This window comes from Erpetoichthys calabaricus, chromosome 5, assembly GCF_900747795.2.
Source record: "Erpetoichthys calabaricus chromosome 5, fErpCal1.3, whole genome shotgun sequence".
Lineage (NCBI taxonomy): Eukaryota > Metazoa > Chordata > Cladistia > Polypteriformes > Polypteridae > Erpetoichthys > Erpetoichthys calabaricus.
In genome coordinates this window covers 220,653,470-220,679,810 of record NC_041398.2, presented here as the reverse complement: position 1 = coordinate 220,679,810, position 26,341 = coordinate 220,653,470, and the positions used below count along the sequence as shown (strand labels likewise).

Genomic DNA, 26,341 nt, shown 5'->3' with positions numbered 1-26,341 from the left:
TGGGGTCTGTCTCCGTCACTACCCGGTCTGTACTACTTAGCAAGTATAATGTGCTCGATCCATTAGTGACAGTGACATAACACACCATGAATCTATGCAGAACAATAAAGTGTCTGCGTAATATTCTCATATTATGGTCAGCTAATGATCCCCTTAAATAAAAATACTGCGATTTTCCTTTTTTTTTATTTGCTCCCGCAAGCAAATCTGACTGGAGTACCGAAGGGACAATGACATCATTCACGCGTTTATATGCCATAATTTATTCACGTATGTGCAAAGAAGATTGGAGAGTGCCATAAGGTGTAAAGTAGAGCATCCACACATGAAACTTCTGCACATACACAAAGCAAATCAAGGCCGGTAGTGCAGATCAGGTAGTGACAACCCCATCCTACATGGCTCCTTAGAGCTATGTGATGTCACAATGACCACACAAAGCATAATGAGGCCCTGGAGAAAAAAAAATTATAACTACGCCAACTGCATGGCAGATTTTTCATCACAAATTTAGTGAGTAAAGTCGCTGGCCAAATTTTTTTGTAAAAATCACTTTCATGAATTTTGCTGATGAACACTAGTAGTCCATCCACCCATCCATTTTACAACCCGCTGAATCCAAACACAGGGTCACGGGGGTCTGCTGGAGCCAATCCCAGCCAACACAGGGCACAAGGCAGGGAATCAATCCTGGGCAGGGTGCCAACCCACCGCAGGACACACACAAACACACCCACACACCAAGCACACACTAGGGCCAATTTAGATTGCCAATCCACCTAACCTGCATGTCTTTGGACTGTGGGAGGAAACCGGAGCGCCCGGAGGAAACCCACGCAGACACGGGGAGAACATGCAAACTCCACGCAGGGTGGACCCGGGAAGTGAACCCGGGTCTCCTAACTGCGAGGCAGCAGCGCTACCACTGCGCCACCGTGCCGCCCGAACACTAGTAGTGATACTCTTAAAAAGAAACAAATGCTAGCTAACAGTGCAAACTTCTAATTACATTGAACAGAATCAACTGATCAGTGTGCAAAAGTATAGTAGTGTTAAAGCTGAAGAATTAGGTATAAGAGGAGTAACTTCTAAGAATTGTTCCCATAGATCTGAATGTGTGTTCCCCAAAAGCAGCAGAACAAGGTTTTGAATCATGGTATGTAGATGGCACTTTTTGAGGGATTTCAGGTATAAGTCAGTATTATAAGAGCTAAGCAGCATAGACTAGCACTCACAGCAGTTTGGTTTCTGTGCTTTGTAGATATATAGACAAATCCTGCTTTAAATTTTATATAGCAGAGACTGCTGCAACAGTACTATGTACAAAGGACATTAAAATCTCAATGGATTCTAAAAGAATTAGGCAAATGCAGATTGGCAATATATGTTGGGCTAAAATTCTTATGGTCACTGTTTAATGTTCTTACATCCAGTTTAGCCAATCTGTTTGTTATTTGACCACTGATATGCATACATCCATGTAAATGGCTATTGACAAAATTGATCATGAACCTAATCTGTCAATGGTTTTTGTGTGAAGACCAATGAAATTGAAGTTGCAGTAATCAGGATGAAGGCTTGACAAATATCTTTTCTCACCACATGATGTAGAACTACTCACAGTTATTATTTAAATAAAAAATAAGTTCCAACTATTTCAATGCTTTTGAGGACAACGTAAAGCACTGGGTGTCACAGATTCTGACCACATTCATGTCATTTACCTGTTCTCGCTCAATCAATGCTATTACATTTTCACATTACCTGAAAACAGTATGTATGCTAACTAATGCTTGTTTTCTTGCTCTTTTTATTTCCAGAACCAAGTTCCCATTATGTTATTTCCCTGAAGTCATTTAACAATGCAGGTGAAGGAGTTCCTCTGTATGAGAGTGCAGTTACGAGATCTATGACAGGTACGTTGTCAGAATGTATGCGTTAGTCTGACATGGTTTACTTTTCAGAATTCACCCTTTTTTTTAGCAGTAAGCCGTACCAGGCCTTAAACATATTTTGCAAGCTGAAAAACAGTAAATAAGTAATTGATTTGTACTGCTCTCCTAAGAAATATCACAGAAAGGTGGGCTGTCAGTTCTTCCATTCTACCTCAGAGGTTTTACACCTGTAACCTGGTAACCAACCCTCAGGGGATGAGCTTAGAGCACACAAAAATGTGAAAAATTTAAAAAGATCTTTTAAAGGGCAATGTTTAGCAGATTGGACTATTTTCATATTTTTAAAGAAATGTTAAGTGTTAGAAAATGATCAAATGTCAGACTTTGATTACACTGCAATGTAAGGAATCCATCATTTTTGAAAATACAAAATTGAAATCTGTGACTTTCTGCATTCTCATCACATAAGGTGCATTGCCAAAAGCAGGAGAGGGAGAAAAGCCTTGAGAAGTTCTCAACTATCACCATTCCAATTACACTTTGTATTTCACTGGCAGCAATTATTGGACTACTTGGATTAGAGAAAATATAATTTCTTCTTTTAATGGACCTGTCAGCTGTTTTATGTTAGTCCAGTATGTTGGCTTGCTGATGCTAACGTTGTAACTAAGTTTGCTGAGAGGTACTGCATATCAGGGACTGCTGAGAAACAAAGGATTTAACCAAATGTGGCTTAAAAATGACTACCAGTAGAATGAATTGCATGTTATCAGACTTGCCAAAGCACAGACAGTTTTCAGAATACAACTGCTTTTCAATTTAACATCTATTTTTTAATTCACTACTAAGCTACCTGATAAAAATTTATTTTATTTTTTGTAATTTAATTGATCTCTCAAATAAAAAAAAAACTAAAATAATGGCTTAACTAAATCATTAAATTATAAATTAACAAAATATGTTTTGATTAGGAAAGGAATCAAAGGCCAACATAAAAGTCATGTAAAATTTAATTTAATTAAATTACAATTCCGAAACCTTTCTAATGGCTGTAATTTCAGTGATAATAATTAAATAGAACTTAATTGTAAAGATGCTGTATGTCCATATTTAACTTTACAATCTGGTAAAATATTATATTATTCATAATAATCAGTGCATTGGAATTCTTTTTTTTCTCAGTAAAATATCCAACCAAACGGTAAAAAGATATTAGAAAAAGCAAGGGCATCCTAAATCAAATAAAATCACACTTTATTTATAACATGTAATTATGCACACAGTGCAAATTGTAGTGAAATGTTTAGTTACAGTAGCTGAAGTAAAATATAAATATTACAAAAAGGAACCCCCCCAAACACACACAAGAGCGTCTGGCTTGGACAGCTGCTGCTGTCAATAACAGGCTTGTAGGTGGCAGTAAGATAGTCAGACCTGCCCAGTTAAGCCACAGGTACAGTAATCCCTCCTCCATCGCGGGGGTTGCATTCCAGAGCCACCCGCGAAATAAGAAAATCTGCGAAGTAGAAACCATATGTTTATATGGTTATTTTTATATTGTCATGCTTGGGTCACAGATTTGCGCAGAAACACAGGAGGTTGTAGAGAGACAGGAACGTTATTCAAACACTGCAAACAAACATTTGTCTCTTTTTCAAAAGTTTAAACTGTGCTCCATGACAAGACAGAGATGACAGTTCCGTCTCACAATTAAAAGAATGCAAACATATCTTCCTCTTCAAAGGAGTGCGCGTCAGAGAGAGAGAAAAGCAAACAAATCAATAGGGCTGTTTGGCTTTTAAGTATGCGAAGCACCGCGGCACAAAGCTGTTGAAGGCGGCAGCTCACACCCCCTCCGTCAGGAGCAGACAAAGAGAGAGAGAGAGAGACAGAGAAAAACAAACAAGCAAAAATCAATACGTGCCCTTCGAGCTTTTAAGTATGCGAAGCACCGTGCAGCATGTCGCTTCACAAAGCAGCTGTACAGAAGGTAGCAACGTGAAGATAATCTTTCAGCATTTTTAGACGAGCGTCCGTATCGTCTAGGTGTGCGAACAGCCCCCCTGCTCAATCCCCCTACGTCAGGATCAGAGAAAGTCAGCGCAAGAGAGAGAGAGAGTAAAGTAAGTTAGGTTTCTTCTCAGCCATCTGCCAATAGCGTCCCTTGTATGAAATCAACTGGGCAAACCAACTGAGGAAGCATGTACCAGAAATTAAAAGACCCATTGTCCGCAGAAATCCGCGAACCAGCAAAAAATCCGCGATATATATTTAAATATGCTTACATATAAAATCCGCGATAGAGTGAAGCCGCAAAAAGTGAAGTGCGATATAGCGAGGGATCACTGTATATATTTAAAGGCATTAATGCTTTGAATAGGCCAGTTGCATAGTTTTACAAATTGGGACCCATGTGTGCTCACCAAGTCTTAAAGTTAGACCAAACTAAGCTCAGGTTACCACAAATGACAGATTTTATTTTGTCATTATTTATTCAACATGCAGAAGTGAGTTTCTACATGGAGTGAACTGTGTGCTTCTGTTACCTTCTGAATCAAGGGGTATATTTAATTTTTCACAATACTAGCTTTATTTCTTAATTTTGACATAGTTAAATTATGTGTTGTTTGTCACTTGAGTTTAATTTGTAAGAATTTTATTGTACTTTGTGTATGTGTCATTATACTTAAAGTTGCGCTTAAATGTAGCAACGTTTTAAATTTAGTTTTTCCTTGGTTTTCATGGGATATTTAATAATACATAGATAATTAACAAGAAGATTGTTTTTTTCTTATTTTCTTGTTTACTTTTTTCTTGTTGCATGCCATATAATGATGACAGCACCGATTTCTCCACTGTTACAACACTGAATTGTCCCTAGTTTCGTGTTACATGATGTGTGCTGTCATGACAACCGTCCTGCCTTCCACACAGTGGAGGATTGTCTTTACTTTATGCTAAATAAGTAAAACAAAACAATCACACTAGCAAAAATTATCCTTTTTCTCTAAAATGTTTTGGCTCAAAGTTCTTCCCTAAAAAAAGACATAAGAGTTTGAACCCCCTGTTTTAACTAAGACACTCAAGCCTGTCGCTGTTGTTTATCAACCTCTTCTGCCTCAGACTTCCTGAATGTCTTTTAAATTCTAAAAATAGTCAGTACCAGTCACAACATTAAACTATGTGGGCTTGTTCCTTTATCTGAAAATAACTAAATGTTCCTGACACATTATAGACAGCTATTGTCAAAGATAAATTCACTTTCCAGGATGGAGGAGAAGCCATTATTCTTAACATGTGTGGAGTCATGCAGTACAGAGAAGGCAATGGCTGAATTACAACTGTTGATTACACTTTTTAAATACATAGTTATTTACAGATGTACATGATTAGTTTTTCATTTTATTGTAGGTTACTGATAGGTTACTGATAAACTGGGCTCTGGAGCTGAGATATTTTCTGCTCTCCAATGTTCCCTGGAGAATTTATGAGTTTTAACCTTGCACATACAAGCACAACTGCATGCTGGGTAAGACTAGGTCACATATCATCAGCTTAAAATGAACATGCTTGCTAATGGTAGAAATTACAATTGACACAACATCATTATAAATAAAAATAAGAAGTTAAGAAGATTGACAGACAAGAGGAAGGCCATCAAGCTCATTTGCTTAGTGAATTACTAAGTTATCTGATTTTTTTAATCAAGCATTCTCACCACATTTATAGCACTTTCACTTCTCCTTAACTCCCACTGTTGTCATCAAGTACATGATTCTGTATTTAACTGAGAGAATTCTGCTGCTGACTTTAAGAATTTTGAAGACCTGTAACAGGTCCCCATGCATCATCCTCTGCTCGAGACCAAAGAGGTTTAATTCCCTGAGCCTGTCAGAGTAGAACATGCAGAAATTATTAAAACAAGAACCATTATTAATGCTGAGACTATTTGCACTTGATCATGATAATAATTAGCTACCGTTGCTAACACCTTATGTTATATAAATTCATTTAACATGTTCTTTATTTTTTTCTGGGTCAATTGTGCCAGTTCAAATTAATGGCAATCAATGTGAAGCAGTTTTTCTGTCACTCTGGTCCCATGTATTTGCATCCCCAGAGGATGTCTTAATAAAAAACCACTAATGTTTAGTACTGCCTTTTATTACAACAAGTTAAATAGCTTGTCTTGTGGTCTATTGTTGTGTCACATGTACATTTTGTGGGATATACATACATATATATATATATATATATATATATATATATATATATATATATATATATATATATATATATATATATATATATATATATATTGTGGAACATGACCCGGACACAGACAGAGTGTGGTGGAAGTGCTGAGAGCCAGGGCTCCTCAGGCATTGGGGCATCCCCTGGCGGTGACCACAGGCCCCTACAGAGTTGAGCTTCAAAGCTCTGTACCCGTGGTCCCCAAAGCCACCAGGGTGGTTGCCCCCATGTGGTCTGGGGGAGGCATAAGCCCTCCGGTCCTCCAGGGCATCCCGACTGGGTACGACCCCCAGCCACCTGTATATATGTATTTTACAGTGCCATAGTTCCTTTTAAGTGGCACAGAAATGTTTATTTCTACTGCCTCACAATTTCAGGTCCCCTTACTTGATTACTGACTATATGCAGTTTGCATGTTCTCCGTGTCTGCATGAATATTTCTTTTAAATATTCTAGTTTTTTGTCATATCTAAAATCATCTCATTTGATGAGCTGAGCTTGATTGTTAGTCCTAAATGAGCCCAGTGTAGGTGAGTATGTGTAGGGACAGACTGGTGCCCTTTCGTGGTTTGTTATCCTTCTCTGGCTCACTACAACACTACAATTGGATCCCTTATATAGATTGATGGACAACTCCTTGTCTTTTCTTGCTTTGCAGTGTCTGCCAGTTATTAATCAATAATCATATATTTTGAGATGCAAAGCTGGAAGGTCCTTATTTCAAGATTCATCATACATATTACATTATCATGCATGATTTCAATAAAGCAATGCCCCCCAACAAAGGACACTTTTAGTCAGACTTGAGTCACTATTCACTTCAATATATCTCAGTGACCTATGGATGTTAAATATTACTCTATGAATGGAAATATTTCTGTTTATTCTCCAAATAACATGAGCCCATGGCCTTGCTATTTATTTGATTATGACTAATTGTATTTAGCCTCTAATGACAACCTTTTGAGTTTGTGCCTCACTTTTGCTCTGTTTCAAATCAGCAGCCATTAACCAAAGCTCTATGTAATTCACATTTCAATTAATTAACAAATTAACTTAACTGAACGAGACAGAGGTTTGAACAAAATCAAACTCTGAGTACTGTTGAAAATGATCTGTCATTTTTGTTTCCTAAGTTTATCTAAATGCATTATACAGATTCCATTTTTCCATAGTAGAGTGTTAAATGGATTTTTATTTGATCATCAGGTCAGACTTATTTAAAAATTAAAATAATTCTTTTCTGTAAGCTTTCTGGCACAGAGATTCAAATAGAGACCAAGGCACTCATAAAACTGTGCGTGGATTTGAGTGAGAAAGTATGTGTTCATCAAAAAATATGACAACGTGAAGGGAAAAAAAAATCAGATTTATAAAATCTAGAGTATGAACATTTCTGCACAATTTTCCCTTTGTCAGTCACAATCATCTTGTAAATGTGCGTACATAATGTGTGTCGAAACTCACCCGGTTGCCACCCGGAAACAATCATATGTGGACTATGCTAATCAACCTTGAACTTATACAGTTACGATGCCGTAGATCTTCATTGGCTGGTAGAGCAGCTTCCCACCAGAAACATCCAGACATCGCTACCATGTATTTCAGGAGTCCTATGGCACACTCCACATAGCATTGTAGTGCATTTCTTCTACACTCTGGGGTCAAGGAAAGGCATTAGGCACCAGTATCTGAGTGGATAGCCAGTATTACCTGGCACATGAAATGACATGATTGCTGTTACAATGAGCAGTGTACGCCATACGAAAAACTGAGGATCTAGCCACTTAGCTTATCAACAAGCCAGTTATCACAACTTATTTGTATAGCACTCATCACCGAATCCAGGCGCAGAGTGCTGTAAACTATTCTTACTTAAAATACAAGTGTAGATTATACTAATTAATAAATACAGAAGTGGTACACATATAAATGCACATTTGTTAAAACACACAAAAAACAGCATAGCGTAAATAGAGACCAACAATATCTGTCCATTAAATTAATTGATGACGGCAAGTCCTCTGTCATTGCTACTTTGCCTCAAAATAAATAAATCATGGGCTGACCTAGGCCACCAAACTTTGACATTTCTCAGTCTCATACTGACATCACAGACTTGTACGTTAATGGAATGTTACTGCTTACGTATAACAAAGGCAACTTTACTCTCACATAATGCCCTTATTGCAATATGGCTACAGTAAATTACTCTGATTACATTTGGAATTCCAGACATCGTTTCAGATTACCTTTTTATGTTGGGAATTTGCAGTAAAAACATGCTATGTTTTATTTATATACATCCACACCATACAGAAACTTAAGGTAGCATCTCATAAGTTGGTTAATGGCTTCCTGCATGGTGGGTATGACTGAAGCTTAGCTCAGATATTCCAGTTCCCTGAGAAGTGACAAAAAGTAGCCAATATAAACTGACCAAAAACCAAAAAAATGTTCTTTAGTACAAATATGCAATATTGGCCCTCTTGAAAGGAAGCTAAAATGCAGTCTGTACATCATATTTAGTGTGGATAGCGCTTTGAGTACTGAGAAAAGCGCTATATAAATGTAATGAATTATTATTTATTATTATATTTATCCCTTTTGTGGTTTGATATATTTAACCTGTTGACAAACATTATAATAACAGCTCAGTGATATAAACTATTAGGCACACAAGTCATTGTTGTGCTTTCCCTGCATTTCCCTACTTTATGGAGGATATCCTCATTTCCCAGTTTCTCCAAAATGTCGTGTACCCATGGGTCACAGTTGCCGCAAATATACACAAGTTTCACCGTCAAGTTGTCTTTTATAAGTCTTGACTTTTACATTGTTGTTTATGCTTGTTTCGGGCCTCTTTTTGTGCATACACACGTTTTATAAATAAGACCCCTAGTCACTATCTGTGGGAAGTTTCTACATTTTCCATATATTTGTGGGGTTTTTTCCAGGTACTCCAATGGCCTCCTGCATCCCATAGACATGTAATTTAAGCTGAGTACAGTCACTAAACTGGCCTGACTTGAGTTGTGTGATTGTGCCCTGAGTTAGACTGATGTCTCAACTAGGGTTGTTTCCTGTCTTAGGCCCAGTTTTGCTGAGATAGGCAAGAGTTAGTACAGACAATGAAGAAGTGAAAAAATTACCTCTGATATTAAGTCAAATATCAAATAATATAGTGTTTTTCTATACCAAATACCATCTCAAGGCAGTATACCATATAGTGTATTAGTAAAGCTGTTCACATGTAGTTTTTTACAATGTGAACACATATAGGCTCAGTGACTTGCTCAGGGTCGCATAGTGATTCAAAGGTGGGAATACAACCTTTCTTAGTTACAGTTCATTTCCATCTCCTCTGCACCAACTGCTTTGCATTATGCATACAGTTTTATGGCGATTTTACATTTAATTTTTTATCCAGTAGTTTTACTAATTCATCCTGTGATTTACTGAACCAGCAACATTAGATATAAGCCAGTAACCAACTCTGGATGGGGCATCAACTCTAATTCCTGACAAATGTGCAGTGACAATTTAGCCTAACATGCCCAGGTCCTCCCTGTGTGGAGTTTGCATGTTCTCCCTGTGCCTGCGTGGGTTTCCTCCCACAATCCAAAGACATGCAGGTTAGGTGCATTGGCGATCCTAAATTGTCCCTAGTGTATGCTTGGTGTGTGTGTGTGCCCTGCGGTAGACTGGCGCCCTGCCCGGGGTTTTGTTTCCTGCCTTGTGCCCTGTGTTGGTTGGGATTGGCTCCAGCAGACCCCTGTGACCCTCTAGTTAGGATAATGGATGGATGGATGGATGTCCATCTTTTGCGTGCATTGAGGAGGATCAAAGTATTTGAAGAAAAAGCCATGCAGACATGGAGAGACATAAATAGCCTCTCCAGAAACACTACCCAGTGCGCCACTGAACTTTTGAAAAATTCTTATCATCGTGTTCACTGATAATAATTAACTTCAAGTGATAAACTAAAGTGGGAAAGGAAACCTGTAGCTCATCTCTACTTTTATACCCAAGCAACATTTAATGCGAAGTCAGGCTTCATTCTTTTATATTTGTCATGTTTGAAGCACTTTTAACAAATAGGCCTATTCAGAGGTAGGCATTCAGTAAGTAAAAGTGAATGCAGGTATTCCATTTGCCAGTAGTCAACAGATTTCAAGCCATGATACGACAGTTAACAAAAGGCAAAATATCCAGTTGTGATTATGTCCTACATGCTGCCACACTTCTAGATTGTATAAATTCATTTAAATCATAAAATGTATGTCTGCGTGCCTGGTTTGTCCCACTGTCATAATCTGCTGTTCATATAGCCGTCATGTTTTGTTTTTTGTGTGTCATCAAACGTGAACTCTCCTGAACTGCCGTCAGCTGCCTGTCAAAATCAATTAGTGGCCACATTATTGATGTCCTCCTATTACCTTTAAGGCATCCCAAAGTGGTTGGCAAATCTAAACATTTAGATTAGTTTGGCCTGAGGGCTACTGTCAAAGCTAGTAAAATGCTCAAATCCATGTCCCCAGTAGTCCAATCAAATAAATTTAAAACCTGAAAGTCAAATTATGTGTCTGTTTTAATGGTATGTGTCTAATAATTAATTTGCAATGTGATATTTGTTATCCCTGTTATGTGTACAGCTTCTTAGCAATGTCTCCTAATAGGCAACAAATGTGCTGTGTCCGTCTTCACTATCTGTGCATTGTCTTTGTCTGCTAGATTAATGGGATTTTTTTCTGCCCTTCTCATTCATTTCCCATTCCATTATTTTTGACCTTCACTTTGTGGGAAACTATCTGTATCACTTCCTCCCTTTGTCATTACTCTCTTATTTTTGGTATTTTTTTTTTTTTGGACCATGTTTCTATGCGCATGTATGCATGCATGTACAACCCAGACCCTATTGACTCATCGGACGATGATCTCTACCATCTGTTTGATAAATTCCCTACCCCAGTCCCAGATACCTCCACTCCCATGATCCCACCAGTAGGTGTACAGGCCGTTGCTCTCACACCCGACTCTGTGAGAGTCAGCTGGGCAGACAACTCTGTTTCCAAGAACCAGAAGACTGCCGAGGTCCGCTTCTACACTGTCAAGTGGAGGACCAGCTACTCGACCAGTGGAAAATACAAGGTAAGACTTGTGGTGTCTTTCATTTTGTAAAAACACCTAATGATGCTTAAGCAGTGTTTAATCTTATTAGGCTTGTAAGAAAGGCTGAAGTTTGTCGTTGCAGTTGAGAGGGCCCAGGCAAATTGCACCAGCGCTACCATGAAATACTGTATTTACATAATATTCCAAATCATTATAAATTGTTCATAATGTAAAGTTACAATATAAAGTAAGTCTCACTTGCATTAACATGTTTAAAATATAAAAATTATACAAAAATACTCAGGTACCATAAACAATATTAAAATGGAAGTAAACATCAAATTTTTAGTCATTAAAAAAATCAGACCTCTCATCCAAAGTAAATATTAAACTAGGCATTTGAATTTCGGTGGGTGAGAGAACATGTCAATATGAATTTTTCAAAATAATCCTTGATTTAGTTCTAATGACAGCTTTAGAAAAGCATTTATGTCAAAAAGAATTTAAGTTAAATAAACTGCAGCACTGCTAATGTATCAGTCAATCAAACAGTACACTGAAGCGATAGTTCGTAACACGAACATCAGTGTCACTATGGGCAGACATCCTGTGCTCCAACGGACAAACTAATGTCAACAGACCTTCTGCTCAGAACCCAAACAACAATTAGCTGAATCAATAAATGCATTAAAGACTTTGAACTCTGTAGTGGATGGTGCAAGCTAAATATAAGAACATATTCATCAAATATTATATCAATCAAATGCTATTGACTTTATTAATCACAACTCCCATACTATACAAAATAGTGTAGTAGGCTACACCTACAGTACAAGTGTAACAGTAAAGATTGTTAATATCTAGACAATAACTGTTCTTTGATTGATAGTCATTGATTCATTAATTATTATAATGTAAGAGTTGGATGTACCCCAAATTTCAATTTTAGCACGTTCAATAAAGAAATTAACTTAGTTCATGACATGTTTATGTGTCTTGTTCAATTTATGGTTTTTCTAAGTGAATCTCATCTTGGACAGTGTTTCATAAGCAATAGAATCTCTATAGTTGGCGTGAGACATGCACACAAGCAACAAAGGGAGACAAAAATAATAACTAACCCAATATAGGGCCTCCTCAGTAAAGCTGAGCTTTTTTCAATGTTAACCTTTCTAATTAAAATGGCTTTCTATCACATTGTACCACTTGTTTGCTGCACTCCTTAGCCATCAGTGTGACATTCTTCCACTACAATATTAGATTTAGGGGCTTGATTTCAGCCATTTTCTAGTACATACACCGAACTAGCTGGCCCAGCCTACTATAAATCAAGGACTATTGGTCTGGTGCTTAATTCTTCAGTGCAGTAGCATCATTTAATTAAAATGAATTCAACAGAGTGAAACTGCAGTCTGCAATACCTGCGACGTCACTCATGACATTCTCAATCAAGAACGTTGTTCTCGACACACCCTTTCTAAGGTGTTGGTTGCATGTATTAATAAAATGCATTGCATTTTTCATCACAATAAAATTACCTATGCAGCTGACACTTTCAACGTAATAAAAGAAATATTAAACGAAAAAAAAAATCTTTATATATAATACGCTACCAGCAGGGTGGCCGTGCGGCGCATGCATACGGGTGCTGTTCTCACCCCCACCACCTTCGCCGTCATTTCCTCTAACTCTTCATATCTTAAATCATTCTTGAGGCAGATTGAAGACTTACTGTAAGTGTCAGCTTAAGTGAAAAATTAAAGAAAACATACTGATTATAACACAAACACTGACTTTAATCAGTTTTAACGTGAAAAGATGCTGACGAAAGAAGAGAAGAAGCAGGCCGCTAGGGTGGAGTAAAGAAGAGCTGCTCAGGAAGCAGCAAGCACATCAACCTCTGAGCAAACAAATGCTAAACGTACAGAGAAAGAGGATGAAAGCTACAAGTCAAGTGTATTCACTGCACGTTATCGTGTAGTACGCCGTTACTGGTAGGAGATAAACAGGCTGATAGAGGGAGTGCTAAGCTCACTGACTGTCACACTGACAGAACTAGCTAATAGTATGATTGTGGGGGTCTCAAACGTGGATCCTGGGAGACCAGCATGACGTCATTAATAGCATTTGTTATTATTTCCATGATTCATTCCTGCTCTTTTTTTGCTACATTGATAAGGACAGATCACCAGAATACTTAATAATGGACTTGCATGAAATTGTACTCATTCTCCCTCCCTTCATATTTATTACCTATTTTCCTTTCTATTTAGATTTTTCTTTATTAAGCTACATTACCTGTCAAAGACAAGTAATAGAATAAATTTTTAAATATTTGATTTCTTCACTTGTACCCTCAGAATTTGTCCTATGCGTTTCTTTGCTGTGCTCATATGTCCCAACCTGTGTTAGCTGATGCTTCCTCTCTCAATTGCATTTCCATAAAGCCTGCTATTGAGACTCTGACATTTCGAAATGCGTTGTTCACCTCCTGTTCACTTTGTGACTACCACCAATGGTAGACAGGCCCTTATTGCCTGCTGTGAAAGAATTATTCCCATTGTTAAGAATAGTTCCTGTGTTTGGCTTTCAGCATTTCTCCTACTGCATTCTTCAGTATCCTTGTGTGTCTTGCCTGGCACTTCCTGTCTTGACTGTTTTTATCTGAGCACCCACAGTGAAACTGACAAATCAGACCAAAACCAAACTGACCAATCCGATTGCTCCAATGCTCCAGGCACTCACACACACATTAGCATTTTATTATATAGAAAGATGGTGTCAGTTTGTCTGTTGCTTCAGATATACATAATTTGCTGTAGGATTCTCACCCGCAGTGTTTGTAATACACTATCTGTTGGAATAAAAAATAAAATTTATTGCATTACCTACGTTAATTACAAAATACTTTTCAAAAGATGGTGCATTGTAAATGTTATCTCTGAATACACCTACTAGAGTATAACTAATGAATGGACAGAACTTGCCTTACACTTATATATTGTAGATTTTTCAAAAATGATACTGTGTGTTTTGTAATTATCAGTGGTGTACTTATATACTTTGGACGTATATGCAAGCTCCAATCTGTAATACTGAGTTTACTGAATGAACCAACTACTTAATCTGGATATGAAACACATTTAGAATCATTAGCTGTAAATTTGGCTATTGGACCCCTATTCTCTGCAAGTCACACATAAAATGTGTGAAAAAAAAAAATTATTTTAGAAATGTACTATAGCCACTTAAACTGATATGTGCTTATATGCAGAAATGTTTTGTGTTTTTTTGATTTTTAATACTTATAAATGTGTGTAATGGTGCTAATGGAAACAATACGAAAGTAAATTGAATGAATTATTGGGGTGGCATACTGGACCAGTTGGTTTGCAATTCTGGCCTGTTTATAGTTTATACTTTCACATGATGTCTGTTTGAGTATTCCAGTTTCCCTCCCAATCATATCCCAGATTAGGTTAACTGGGTCTATGGGTGTTTGCGTTAGGTTACCCTGTCATGGGCTGGCACATTTTCCAGGGTTAGTTCCTGCCTTATCTTAATGTTGTAGGATAAGCAACCCTGACTTGAATTAAACAGGTTTGAGAATGTTATGAACTGAATGCCAGTGTGTAATATGCATGTTCTGGTCCTTTCTGTGTGCTTTTCACCTTTTTAGATTCATTGATAGCTCTTAACTGACCCAATTCGATAGGGTGTTTCATGTGATGAAGCAGCTCTCCATTTAAGGTTGGTTTCTGCCTTTCGCTCAGTGGTACTTACTGGTACAGGCGCAGACAACCAAGCCTTACAACATATCGTATTTACTTCAGAAGTGTACTGTATATGAATTGTTACAAGATTAGTTTACTGAAGGTATTTCATCCGTCCCTATCAGGTGTGCCAGCCCATTCCAGGTTACACATACTCATACAGAAAAAATGAAGAGTCACCTGCCGTATATCACTAATATACAAGTATTACAATTCATTTGGTCTTTTCTAGTCTGCAGACACCACGGCTCTGAGCCATACAGTGACTGGACTCAAACCCAACACCATGTACGAGTTTGCCGTTATGGTAACCAAAGGCCGCAAGTCAAGCACATGGAGCATGACGGCACATGCCACCACCTATGAAGCAGGTACCCTTTTTAACTGGCTTTCTAAACAGTTGTTCTCCTCTTGAAAATATACATTCAATCAGAATGCTGAGAAAATGTAATGAATTTTATTATTTTGTAATTAATGTGTACTCTCACAATCATTGTATTCAGCATGGAGTACTCTGAACGTTACATTATTTACACATTTTTTGCTTTGCTAAGAATATTATTTTAATGTGCACTATTAGTGTAAAGGTACTAGAGAATGTCCAGAGTGACTAGACTGATTCTATGACTGCAGCCCATGACATTGAGGATATGGAGGAATATTTCAGAAATAAATAAATAAATGTATTGTGAAAGGTGAGCAAAAATGAATAAATGTGTCTTGAAATGTGACCATGAATAAATAAATATGTGTTAGGAAAAACTGTCTGTTTTTGTTGCTTATTTATTTAATTCTGTCCGTAGTATTCCTCCATCGCATCATGAAATACAGCTTGAAATAATGTTATTTTAAAATGAGTTTTTCAAAAAGAACATGGGGAAACAGATAAAAACTTGGTAAGGGTACATTTTTGTAAATGTTAAGAAGCTTTTCTTCATACTTAGAACCAAAAGTATTGGAAATAAGCTACCAAGCTATGCAGTTGATCAGTGTGTTTTGGACACTAATAAATAAACTATCAAATTGTCAGTATTTCTTAAAAGTTAACTGAATAGATATTTACCAGAGATGTTTGACCAGATTTAGAAATTTAAATCACAGTTTTTCTTAAAATCAGATTTCTCTGCAATTTAAAGCAGCACAGAGAAAGATTTTCCCTTTAGCCATACCTCTGATTCCTGACTTCTGTCATTGTGTCTTAAATTGCTAGCTAAACATGAAAACTTTTCAAGCACCTAGCATATCATCTTTCATTTTTCAACAACTTTTTGTGATTTTTGCATTTTTAATTAGGAATATTTTTCCTTAGCCTGCTGATGTCACAATCTTTAGGGTCAGCATGTACTGTAAGTGTGAAGAGTTTTCAAACGTCTAACCTTAGAAAGGTTTTGAAGTTCCGATGTATCTTTCAGTTTGGGCCACTTGCACTTTTGTCACATTGACACAGAGGTATTCAACAGTTCTAGAAGACTGAATTATATTTGCAGCTTTGTCAATGTCTTTTTGGAGTTATCATGTTTCATATTTTAAGTCTGTGTGGAATTTACTTAGGGGGCGTATTTTGTTGCTAAGAGGGCAGTATGGTGGTGCAGTGGTTTGGGCAATTACTTCATTGGTCCAACATCCCAGGTTCAAATCTTTTGTTAGTCATCCCATTCACAACACTGTTGTCTCTCATTTACAATAAAAAAATTACCATTAATATTGTACATGTCCTGCTTTGGCTTTCGTCATATTTCTTTATCATCTTTCCGTTGGTATTAGACTCATTAATCACTTCTTGTTGGATTTTAAAATTACATTTCAGTTGCGTCTTTTGTTAAGAGTAGTAACTTATTTATTAAATTGCCTAGCAGGTATTACACTTTTTTTATCGAATGTGATTTTTCCTTTTATGTTTCTTTCACATTTCCATTACACCTCACTTATTTTCTTTAGGTGTTTTATTATTTTTTTTAATTAATACAAAATAGGTCAAGTTCAGACTTAGTAAGGCCACATTTTCCAAAGCAAATTCATTGTTCCTTTTCAATATCAGGCAAAATATTTTCCAGTAATTTATTACCAAAGTTTTCTAACAGATTTATCTAATTCTGATTCTCAAGTTTTTAATGTTGGCCAGGTATAGCAATGAGACAAATCTCTATTTAAGATCTAGTGTGATCTTTTGCTGGTGCAAGGTGCAAAGCAAACATAGATAAATTTGACCGTGAAGGTCCCAGCTTCATACTGTACACGGAAATATGGCAAATTTAATTAATTTGTTTCATGTCTCATTAAAGCATGTTTTGATAACATTTAGTAAAGGTGAAACCTGAGGCATCTTCTGAAATGTCCCATATTGCTGAATAAGTACAGGGGGCAAAGTGAGAGTGTAATTATGCACTGTGTGAGGTGGAATGTATTTTCTTGTATAATAAGTACACCGTCACATTGTGAGGGCTAGGATTAAGATATTATGTGATGCACATTACCTGCTGGGGATTATACAAAAACTGTTTAGATTTTCCTGATGTTTTCCTCAAACCTTCCTGCAAGCCATCTGTCTGCTGTTCGGCTGCTAAGAGCTGAGGCTGACCCCTCTCAGTGCTTTGAATGCAAATGATGCTGGATTGCTGCAAGGGAGAAAAATATTCAGGAAGACAGGAAGAATTGATAAAAGAAGGATCACAATGTTGTACAGTATTTTATAATATGGTTAGTATTGTGCAAAACCATACTAGGAAAAAATTATTAATACCAAGGCATAAAGGTTCATGTTATGACAAGGGAATTTTCACATGCATAATGTAAACCTAAATTATTGTTTTGTAATAATAATGGTCTTCTAGGCAAAATCAAGGTCAAGGTCTTAAGCTGTTTTTCTTTTATTTCATGTCCTCCTGTGATTCCCACCACTCAGCTCCCAGTTCTGCCCCTAAGGACCTCACAGTAATAAGCAGGGAGGGCAAACCTCGAGCTGTGATCATTAGTTGGCAACCTCCACTTGAGGGCAACGGAAAAATCACAGGTGAGTTAGTTCTGCCTCAAAGGGCACATGTTAATTTTGTATTCTGAGATATTTTAAAGCTGCTTCAATTTTGGTGTGTCTCCTTCATGTTAGTCATACAAAGAAACCTTTACTTTGTTTTGGTAAATAATTTCACATGTTTTGGGTTACACTATCTGTGTGATACATATGATCTATACACTATGCATGTATTGTATATAGATAGGTGTGTGTGTATATACAGGGCTATTCAAAATGAAAGAGCAGATTTCAAAAATGTATTTCAAACTAACGGTATAAGACAGAAACACAATCCGCATATCACTGGATAGAGGAACGTTCAAAGTTTAAAAGCCCACCTAAAAGTACCAGTGAATGCCACCGAGTGCCTTTTCTCATTTATAGTAAAATGGCGACAACACTGGCGTTACCTGAACGACACCATTCCAGGACGATGGATTGGAAAAGGTGGACAACAAGATCTTGCTCATTGTCAATGGCCTCCCAGGTCGCCAGACCTTACCCCTTGCGATTTTTATCAAGAGTGTTTGTTCCACCTATTCCTGCTAATCTTCAAGATTTGCAACATCAAATTGAGGAAACTGTGAATTCAATAACTATGAACCAGTTGACTCGTGTGTGGCAAAAATTGTCTACCGTTTTGTCTACACACATCATAAGTTAAATGTTTTTATTTATTATTACCGTGTTTCCCCGAAAATAAGAACTACTCTGAAAATTAGCCCTAGCATGATTTTCAGGCTGCTCTGTAATATAAGCCCTACCCCAAAATTAAGCCCTAGTCAAGATCGTCAACTGAAAAGTAAGGTGCCTAAAGCCAGATTTATACTTCACGTGATGTGATGCGTGTGCTCGAAACATCCATTAAATTCCGAGGACACCTTGCCACAATATCTCTGAAAAGGATGTTTAATGATTACATCCATCAATCCGGGGATGCGCCCATTCCAGTAAGCATTGGCGCAAGACAGAAACAAAATCCCTGAACGTGGCATCAGCTCATTGCAAGGTGAACACAAGCACACACATACAGTAACGTCATTGTAGCTTCACCAAATCCCCAAACCTTCATGTCTTTGGTCGGAAAACTGAGCACACTGTGGGAACCCACTAGGAAAACATGCAAACTCCAGGCAGGTAACACCAGGGATGTGACTCCCTGCGAGACAACAGTGCTACTGCTCTGCCACCGTGCCACCCCATATGTGTAACTATTAACAGTATTCATGATTTAAACAAAGTTAACCATTTATCTGTAAAATGTAATATACATACAGTATTTAAAGGTATTTCATCATGAAAGTGATATCAAGTATAAATCTAAGAATTCTAAATGTGCATAGAGCTGGAATATTATAAATTTAATGTGTTCTGTGGGCGGCACGGTGGCGCAGTGGGTAGCGCTGCTGCCTCACAGTTGGGAGACCTGGGGACCTGGGTTCGCTTCCCGGGTCCTCCCTGTGTGGAGTTTGCATGTTCTCCCCGTGTCTGCGTGGGTTTCCTCTGGCCGCTCCGGTTTTCTCCCACAGTCCAAAGACATGCAAGTTAGGTGGACTGGCGATTCTAAATTGGCCCTAGTGTGTGCTTGGTGTGTGGGTGTGTTTGTGTGTGTCCTACGGTGAGTTGGCACCCTGCCCGGGATTGGTTCCTGCCTTGTGCCCTGTGTGGGCTGGGATTGGCTCCAGCAGACCCCCGTGACCCTGTGTTCGGATTCAGCGGGTTGGAAAATGGATGGATGGATGTGTTCTGTGAGGCGATCTATTGCTGCTTGCCGCTGCTGTCAGGTCAGGAGGAAGCCCCAGAAGCGTGTAGCAATTTAACAACTGGGTTGGTTTTAAGATGACGTTTACAACGGTCTGCTTTAATGATAAAGTAAACTACGAGGTTAAAGTGGACATCTCAAGTTTAAAGCCGAAATTTCCACTTTAATCACAAAATAGACATTTTCATTAAGTCCTTATTTTTTTTTTCTCTGTGGCTCAAATACACCGCCATACATTCTGATGGCATTGTGAAGGTGCAAAAAAAAAGACAGCACAGAAGATGGTATGTGAGACTTTTAAAATGTATCGTGTCATTATGATCGGGAATATGCGATGCTTGAATATAAAAGAGACATGGATACATTTGTATGTCTGCATTTTGCTTCACCTTATCGAACCATTTATCAAACATTGAAGCATGCACATCAATCCTGGAGGATCCTAAAAGCGGCTGGAGTAGCAAGAAATTCAGGCTGGAATTTGGGGTTTGAATGTGGAGAGTTATGATATTCCAGAAGAAGATGACATTACTGTATTTGGATAAATGTATATTGTTGTACATGATTCCACCCACATAAACCACATTAAGAAACTTTCTTACTTTCACTTCCGTAACTTATCACTCATTCCTCTCCTTTTCTAATGCTGAGAAACTTGTCCATGCTTTTATCACATCCCGCATTGATTATTGTAACTCGCTGCTGGCAGGTGCCCCTTCTAATCTTCTATCACAACTCCAGTTGATTCAAAACTCTGTTGCAAGAGTCCTTACACGGACTAGCAACAGTGAGCACATCACATCCATCCTGCTTCGCCTTCACTGGCTCCCTGTGTCTTACAGGATTGAATATAAAATTCTATTAATAACCTACAACGCTTTAAATGGCTTTGCACCGGACTACATCAGTGACCTTCTAAATCACTCTGCTCCGGTTCGCCTACTAAGGTCCTCTGATTCTGGTAATCTTGTTGTGCCTCACACTAACCTGCACTCTATGGGTGACAGGGCCTTCAGCTCCATAGCACCCAGACTTTGGAATGACATCCCGAAATTAATTAGATCAGCTGACTCCATTCATTCTTTTTAAAAACAACTCAAAACTCATCTATTTAGGAAGGCTTTTAACTTAACTTAATATTCTGCCCTTTCTTTCAGTTTACCTCTCTGTCCAGGTGCTCAGGATAACTTGTGTGTCTGTTATATCACAAATTAGGTTATTTGTTAGGTTTTTCTTTTAGTATTGAATTTAGTATTTTACTCTGGTTTATTGTTCTTTATTCTATTTAATGCTTAGTTATCTGTTTCATTGTTCTGTTCAGGAAAACATTTGTATCCAATGTTACATATACCCTGCTGTTTTTTCTAAGACTCTGTGAAGCGCCTTGAGCATGGGAAATGTGCTATATGAATAAAATGTATTATTATTATTATTATTATTATTATTATGAATAAATATAAGATATCCCCTGAAAATAAGCCCTAATGCATCTTTTAGAGCAAAAATTAATGTAAGACCTGGTCTTATTTTCGGGGAAACACAGTATTTATTATTCGCATATAACTGCAAAGCCTCATTATCAGCAGCCATTCCTTCAGTTTCTTAATGGTTAACTCTCTTAACTTGTTTATTGAGGACAGCTGTTTCATTTTGGCCAAATTCGGAGAATATACTTACAGTGATTTCTGCTAAATATGAATGTTTCACAGTCTCAGACTCTTTTAAGTAAACAATTCACAAGTAATCTTATATATAAACGTCTATGCGTGGAAGTGTGTCTGTCTGTCTATCCAGCCATGAAGTGCAAGGCTACAGCTTGAAGCTCAAAGAGCCAGCAAGGCGGCCCCAAGTTAAAGAGTCGGAAGAAGAAAGACGTACGAGGCTACAGCATGAAGCTGAAAGAAAGCGACTCCGTCCCCCAAGTGAAACAGCCAAGGAAAGACAAACTCGCTTAGCCTCTAATACACAAGCGAGGCAAGCACATCGGCATAACAAAACCTCCAAAGAGAGAGAAACTCACTTAGCCACTGATAGACAAGGGGGGTGATCACGTTCACAAAAGAAAACAAAAGATTCTGCATTTCAATTTTTTTTCTTATGATTTCAATAGTTTCTGTGTGTTTTGCTCAGGGTATTTTGCTCCTTTCCACATTCCCAAATACAGCCAGGTGAGGCTAAAGGGTGATTCCAGATTGGCAAAGTGTAGGTGTGTGTGTAAATCAGTGGATTCTGTAATGGACTGTGTCGAGAGCAGTTTCCTGTCAGGCCCAGAGGTGCCATGAGAGGCTCTGACTTTCCACAACCATGAATTGGATTAAGTAGATCTGCTATGTTCTGTTAATTTGATATACACTTGTAGATCTGCAGGATATGTACCTCGCTGCAAGGCAATCTCTTTATCTGGCTTTACACCCACTGCATTTTAATTAACTTATTCCAATTATTCTTTTGTTCAGAATTGGTTGATTGGGGTGTGACATCCTTTTTGTAATTAAGGTATTGGGTAGGTCTGTGTTTTCTCCAAAAGGAAAAGATGAAGAACAAGCTACAGCAGTCACTGTCAGCGTGTGTATTTGTGTTTTGTTTTGTTTGATTAGTAAGGATGCATTCTGTTGGGATATACAGTAGTGGTTTAGCAAGTCTCGGGAGGCTGCTCAATAGCCTGACTATCCTTTGTTAATCAATTTTTTGTTTGGATTGTTGCACTCTTGACTCTTTTCTTTCCCTGGATCAAGAGAGTATGCAAGCATAATTCAATGTCTAAGTGTAAGCAATCGAGTCCTGTGTGTGCCAAGATTTTGGATATATAACAGAATCTGTGTAAACAGCTTATTTGTGGGAATGGCAGATCAATATAATATTGATTGAAGTGAGACATGTAGGTGCCTAAGCTGATCCTCTATTTTACTCAGTAGCTTTGTGTCTTATTTTCCCCTTTTTTTGTTTATTTCTGTCCTTCTCTAATAATTTTCCTGTTTTTGTCTTGACTTTTTTAACTGTTGGGCAGTAACTGTCCATTATAACATTTCCTAAAACTCAAAAGAGTTTTGCTTGGTACCATTCATAGTGGTTGGCAGCTCAATTATTTTCCACTTCTTTTAACATATCCTTCTCAATAAACAGTGTTTGACACCTTTTTTAATCACATAACAACACCAACAACATTTTTTTATATAGAATATATTCATGCAAATGATGTAGCTCAAAGTGCTTTACTTCTTCAACCCCCGTTGGGGTTGCCACAGCAGATCATCTTCTTCCATATCTTCCTGTTCTCTGTATCTTGTTCTGTTACATCCATCACCTGCATGTCCTCTCTCATCACATCCATAAACCTTCTCTTAGGCTTTCCTCTGTTCCTCTTGCCTGGCAGCTCTATCCTTAGCCTCCTTCTCCCAATATACTCAGCATCTCTCCTCTGCACATGTCCAAACCAATGCAATCTCGCCTCTCTGACTTTGTCTCCCAACCGTCCAACTTGAGCTGACCCTCTAATGTCCTCATTTCTAATCCTAACCATCCTTGTCACACCCAGTGTAAATTTTAGCATCTTTAACTGTACCACCTCCAGCTCTGGCTCCTGCTTTCTGGTCAGTGCCACCGTCTCCAACCCATATAACATAGCAGCTCAAAGTTCTTTACAAGATGCATAAACAAAAAAAATATAAAAATAAGATTAGGCAATACTAAGTAACAAAGAATAAAATAAGGTCTGAAGACCAGGAGGACAGAAAAAAAAAAAACTCCAGATGGCTGGAGAAAGAAAACAAAAGCTGCAGGGGTTCCGAGGCCATGAGACCTCCCAGCCCCCACTAGGCATTCTACCTAACATAAATGACCTTAGTCAGTCCTCGTGGTTTTCAGGATTAATGTGGAACAATTAAATGATGATGTTCATGTGGACCTCTGGCCTTCAATCCATCAATGTAGGGACTGCATGGTGCCTTGATCAGGTGGTGGTGGCGCAGATCGCCACCGCAGAAAACTGTAAAAAGAACAGCAGAGAAAGTAGGGGTTAGTACGGATTGCGGAGCCATGATAAAAATGATAATTAAATGCTTATACAGCATATCAGGGTTACACTTAAATGAAGCTATATGTAATATACTGTATACAGTATATATTGTCACAGATTGCCGGGTCCTTGTCCGGCCTCTTCACTGATGGGGGGAGCAAACATGGCCAGAACAGTTCCTCCCCAGGGACACTAGATGGCAGCCCCCATGGGTTGCAGTGGTGCCTCAGACTACTGCAGGGTTTCATGGAAGATGGAGTTAGATACGGCTCTGTTGGGATCTGGGGGCATTACCAGGGGGTGCTGCTGAGCCTTGGAGAGCAGCTGAAGTGCTGCCAGTATAAGGTCAACGAGCACCTGGAGCACTTCCGGGTGCCTTATAAAAGGAGCCAGCAGTCACTACTCGGGGAGCCAGAGTTGGGAGGCAGAGGACGCAACTTGCGAGGAGGGGAGTAGAGGCGGCAGAAGAATAGAGAGGACGAAAGAAAGAAAGGAAAGAAAGAGAAAAGAGGGACTGTGAGCATTGTTGGGGATTGGTGCATTGTGTGCTGCTATAAAACAAAGAAGAATAATTATTAATTATTTGCATTTATATAGCGCTTTTCTCACTACTCAAAGCGCTCAGCAATTGCAGGTTAAGGGCCTTGCTGAAGGGCCCAACAGAGCAGAGTCCCTTTTGGCATTTACAGGATTCGAACTGGCAACCTTCCGATTGCCAGTGCAGATCTTTAGCCTCAGAGCCACCACTCAGCGTGGTGTGTGTGTGTGTGTGTTTTGTGTTTGTGTTTTTGTGTGTTTTGGACTTTGGAACTGGACAGTATATATATATATATTCTGTAAAAAGCCAAGACTCCTAGAACTCATTGAAAAAGTCAGAAAAAAAATTGAAATACAGAGTCAGCGGTTTCGTTTTGCGGACATGCTCACCCCCCCTTGTCTGTCAGCGGCTAGGTGAGTTTCTCTGTCGTTTGTGTTTCACTTTGGCGGCAGAGTCGCTTTCTTTCAGCTTCATGCTGTAGCCTCATACTTCTTTCTTCTTCCAACTCGTTAATTTGGAGCGGCCTTGCCATCTCTTTGAGCTTCATGCTGTAGCCTCACACTTCAGGGCCAGACAGACAGACAGACACACACACACTTCCACGCGAAAACATTTATATATATATATAAAATATATATCTATAAGTAGCCCAGAGTTACATTGGAAACTGCAGTCACAGAGACATGCAGGACCATTTAATTGGCAGCTTTAAATTAGACCTGTTTGTGTGTAAGAGTAAGAGTAAGTTTGTGTGTCCTGAGATGAAATGACGCATCATCCAGGTTGGGCTCCTTCTGTGCATCCAGTACTGCTGGCACCAAATCGAGCCCCCCATTACCAAACACTGGATTAGGCATTTTTGAGCTTGTATTTATAATCACCTCTTGGCAGAAAAACACAAACATTTTATACAGTAAGAAGTTTACCACCATATTACTTAGAATTATGATTTAAATACAAATAAATCATCTAAACAGAGACAGTCCATGTTTGGTTAAAAAGAAGAAACCAAGACATCAAGCCAAAGAAAATAAAATTCTTTAGCTGCTCAAAAGTATCCAGTTAGAATTCCTAGCAGCTATTTAACCTAGGGAAGTAAATATTGTGACTTGCTTTCAAATATTTGCCTTGAGCTCTTGTTACATGGTCTCTTGCCTTCGTAGCTCAACTTGCCAGTCTTGGTTGCGATGTTCATCATCAATCTTTCTTTCATAGAGGGCCTGTCATGGTGATCATTGTCATAGTGCTAATAAAATGCACTTCATGCCACAGATCAAGATCGCATGTTATCTGCAGTAGTGGGTGCTGTAAAACTCAGTGAGAGCATGTGCTGAAAGTAGAACTTCAAAGCTGTACTTTAAGGCTGATGTAATGGCTGGAAAATGATGGCCTGGTATTGAGAGGTGTGTAATGCCTAAGATGAAGGGCCTTTATAGTTACTCTGAAATAAAAAGAATTGTAATGCATTAGGCCAGCTGCGGGGTTAAGTGGTTTATCACCTTTGGCATACAGAACTCACTGCTATACTACAGTCAATAATAACTGATAGGAGTAGATCTCTATTTTTTCAGAAGGCACACACTTTCTGAAAAATAGGTTAGTTATTGCAAACCCAGAAACAAATCTGCACACACCACATAATGTGCATCAGAGGACAAGACACTCGAGCATTAGAGGAAAAGGAAGCATTCAAGTTTGTTTTTAATTCTGATTTAACTTAAAGCATACAAACAACTGCAGGGTTTAAACTGGCAGGCAGTTGAAGAGCAGAGTGGACCAGTAGGTGAAAATTTTAACCATTAAAACAATCAGGGGGTCATAACTAGTAAAGACTAACCATTGTGTGACAAAACTAATACATACATTAGAACTCAACGTCAAAAAATTCATATACAAAAGTCAGTAACCAGTTTGACAAAAGAATAAAACACTTGCAGACATGTTTTAGAAATGAATCCACAAACTTTGGTAATTATGCTTAA

General features: G+C 38.3%; 1 protein-coding gene across 1 annotated transcript in view; it reads left to right on the top strand.

Moving 5' to 3' along the window:
• Positions 1-26,341, top strand: part of dcc (DCC netrin 1 receptor) — an 899,751-nt gene that overhangs the window by 753,216 nt on the left and 120,194 nt on the right. Inside the window, exons 16-19 of the mRNA XM_051928027.1 lie at positions 1,821-1,916; positions 11,062-11,300; positions 15,267-15,405; positions 17,937-18,044. Coding sequence (XP_051783987.1) covers positions 1,821-1,916; positions 11,062-11,300; positions 15,267-15,405; positions 17,937-18,044 — 582 coding nt within the window. The remainder of the gene's footprint in view (positions 1-1,820; positions 1,917-11,061; positions 11,301-15,266; positions 15,406-17,936; positions 18,045-26,341) is intronic.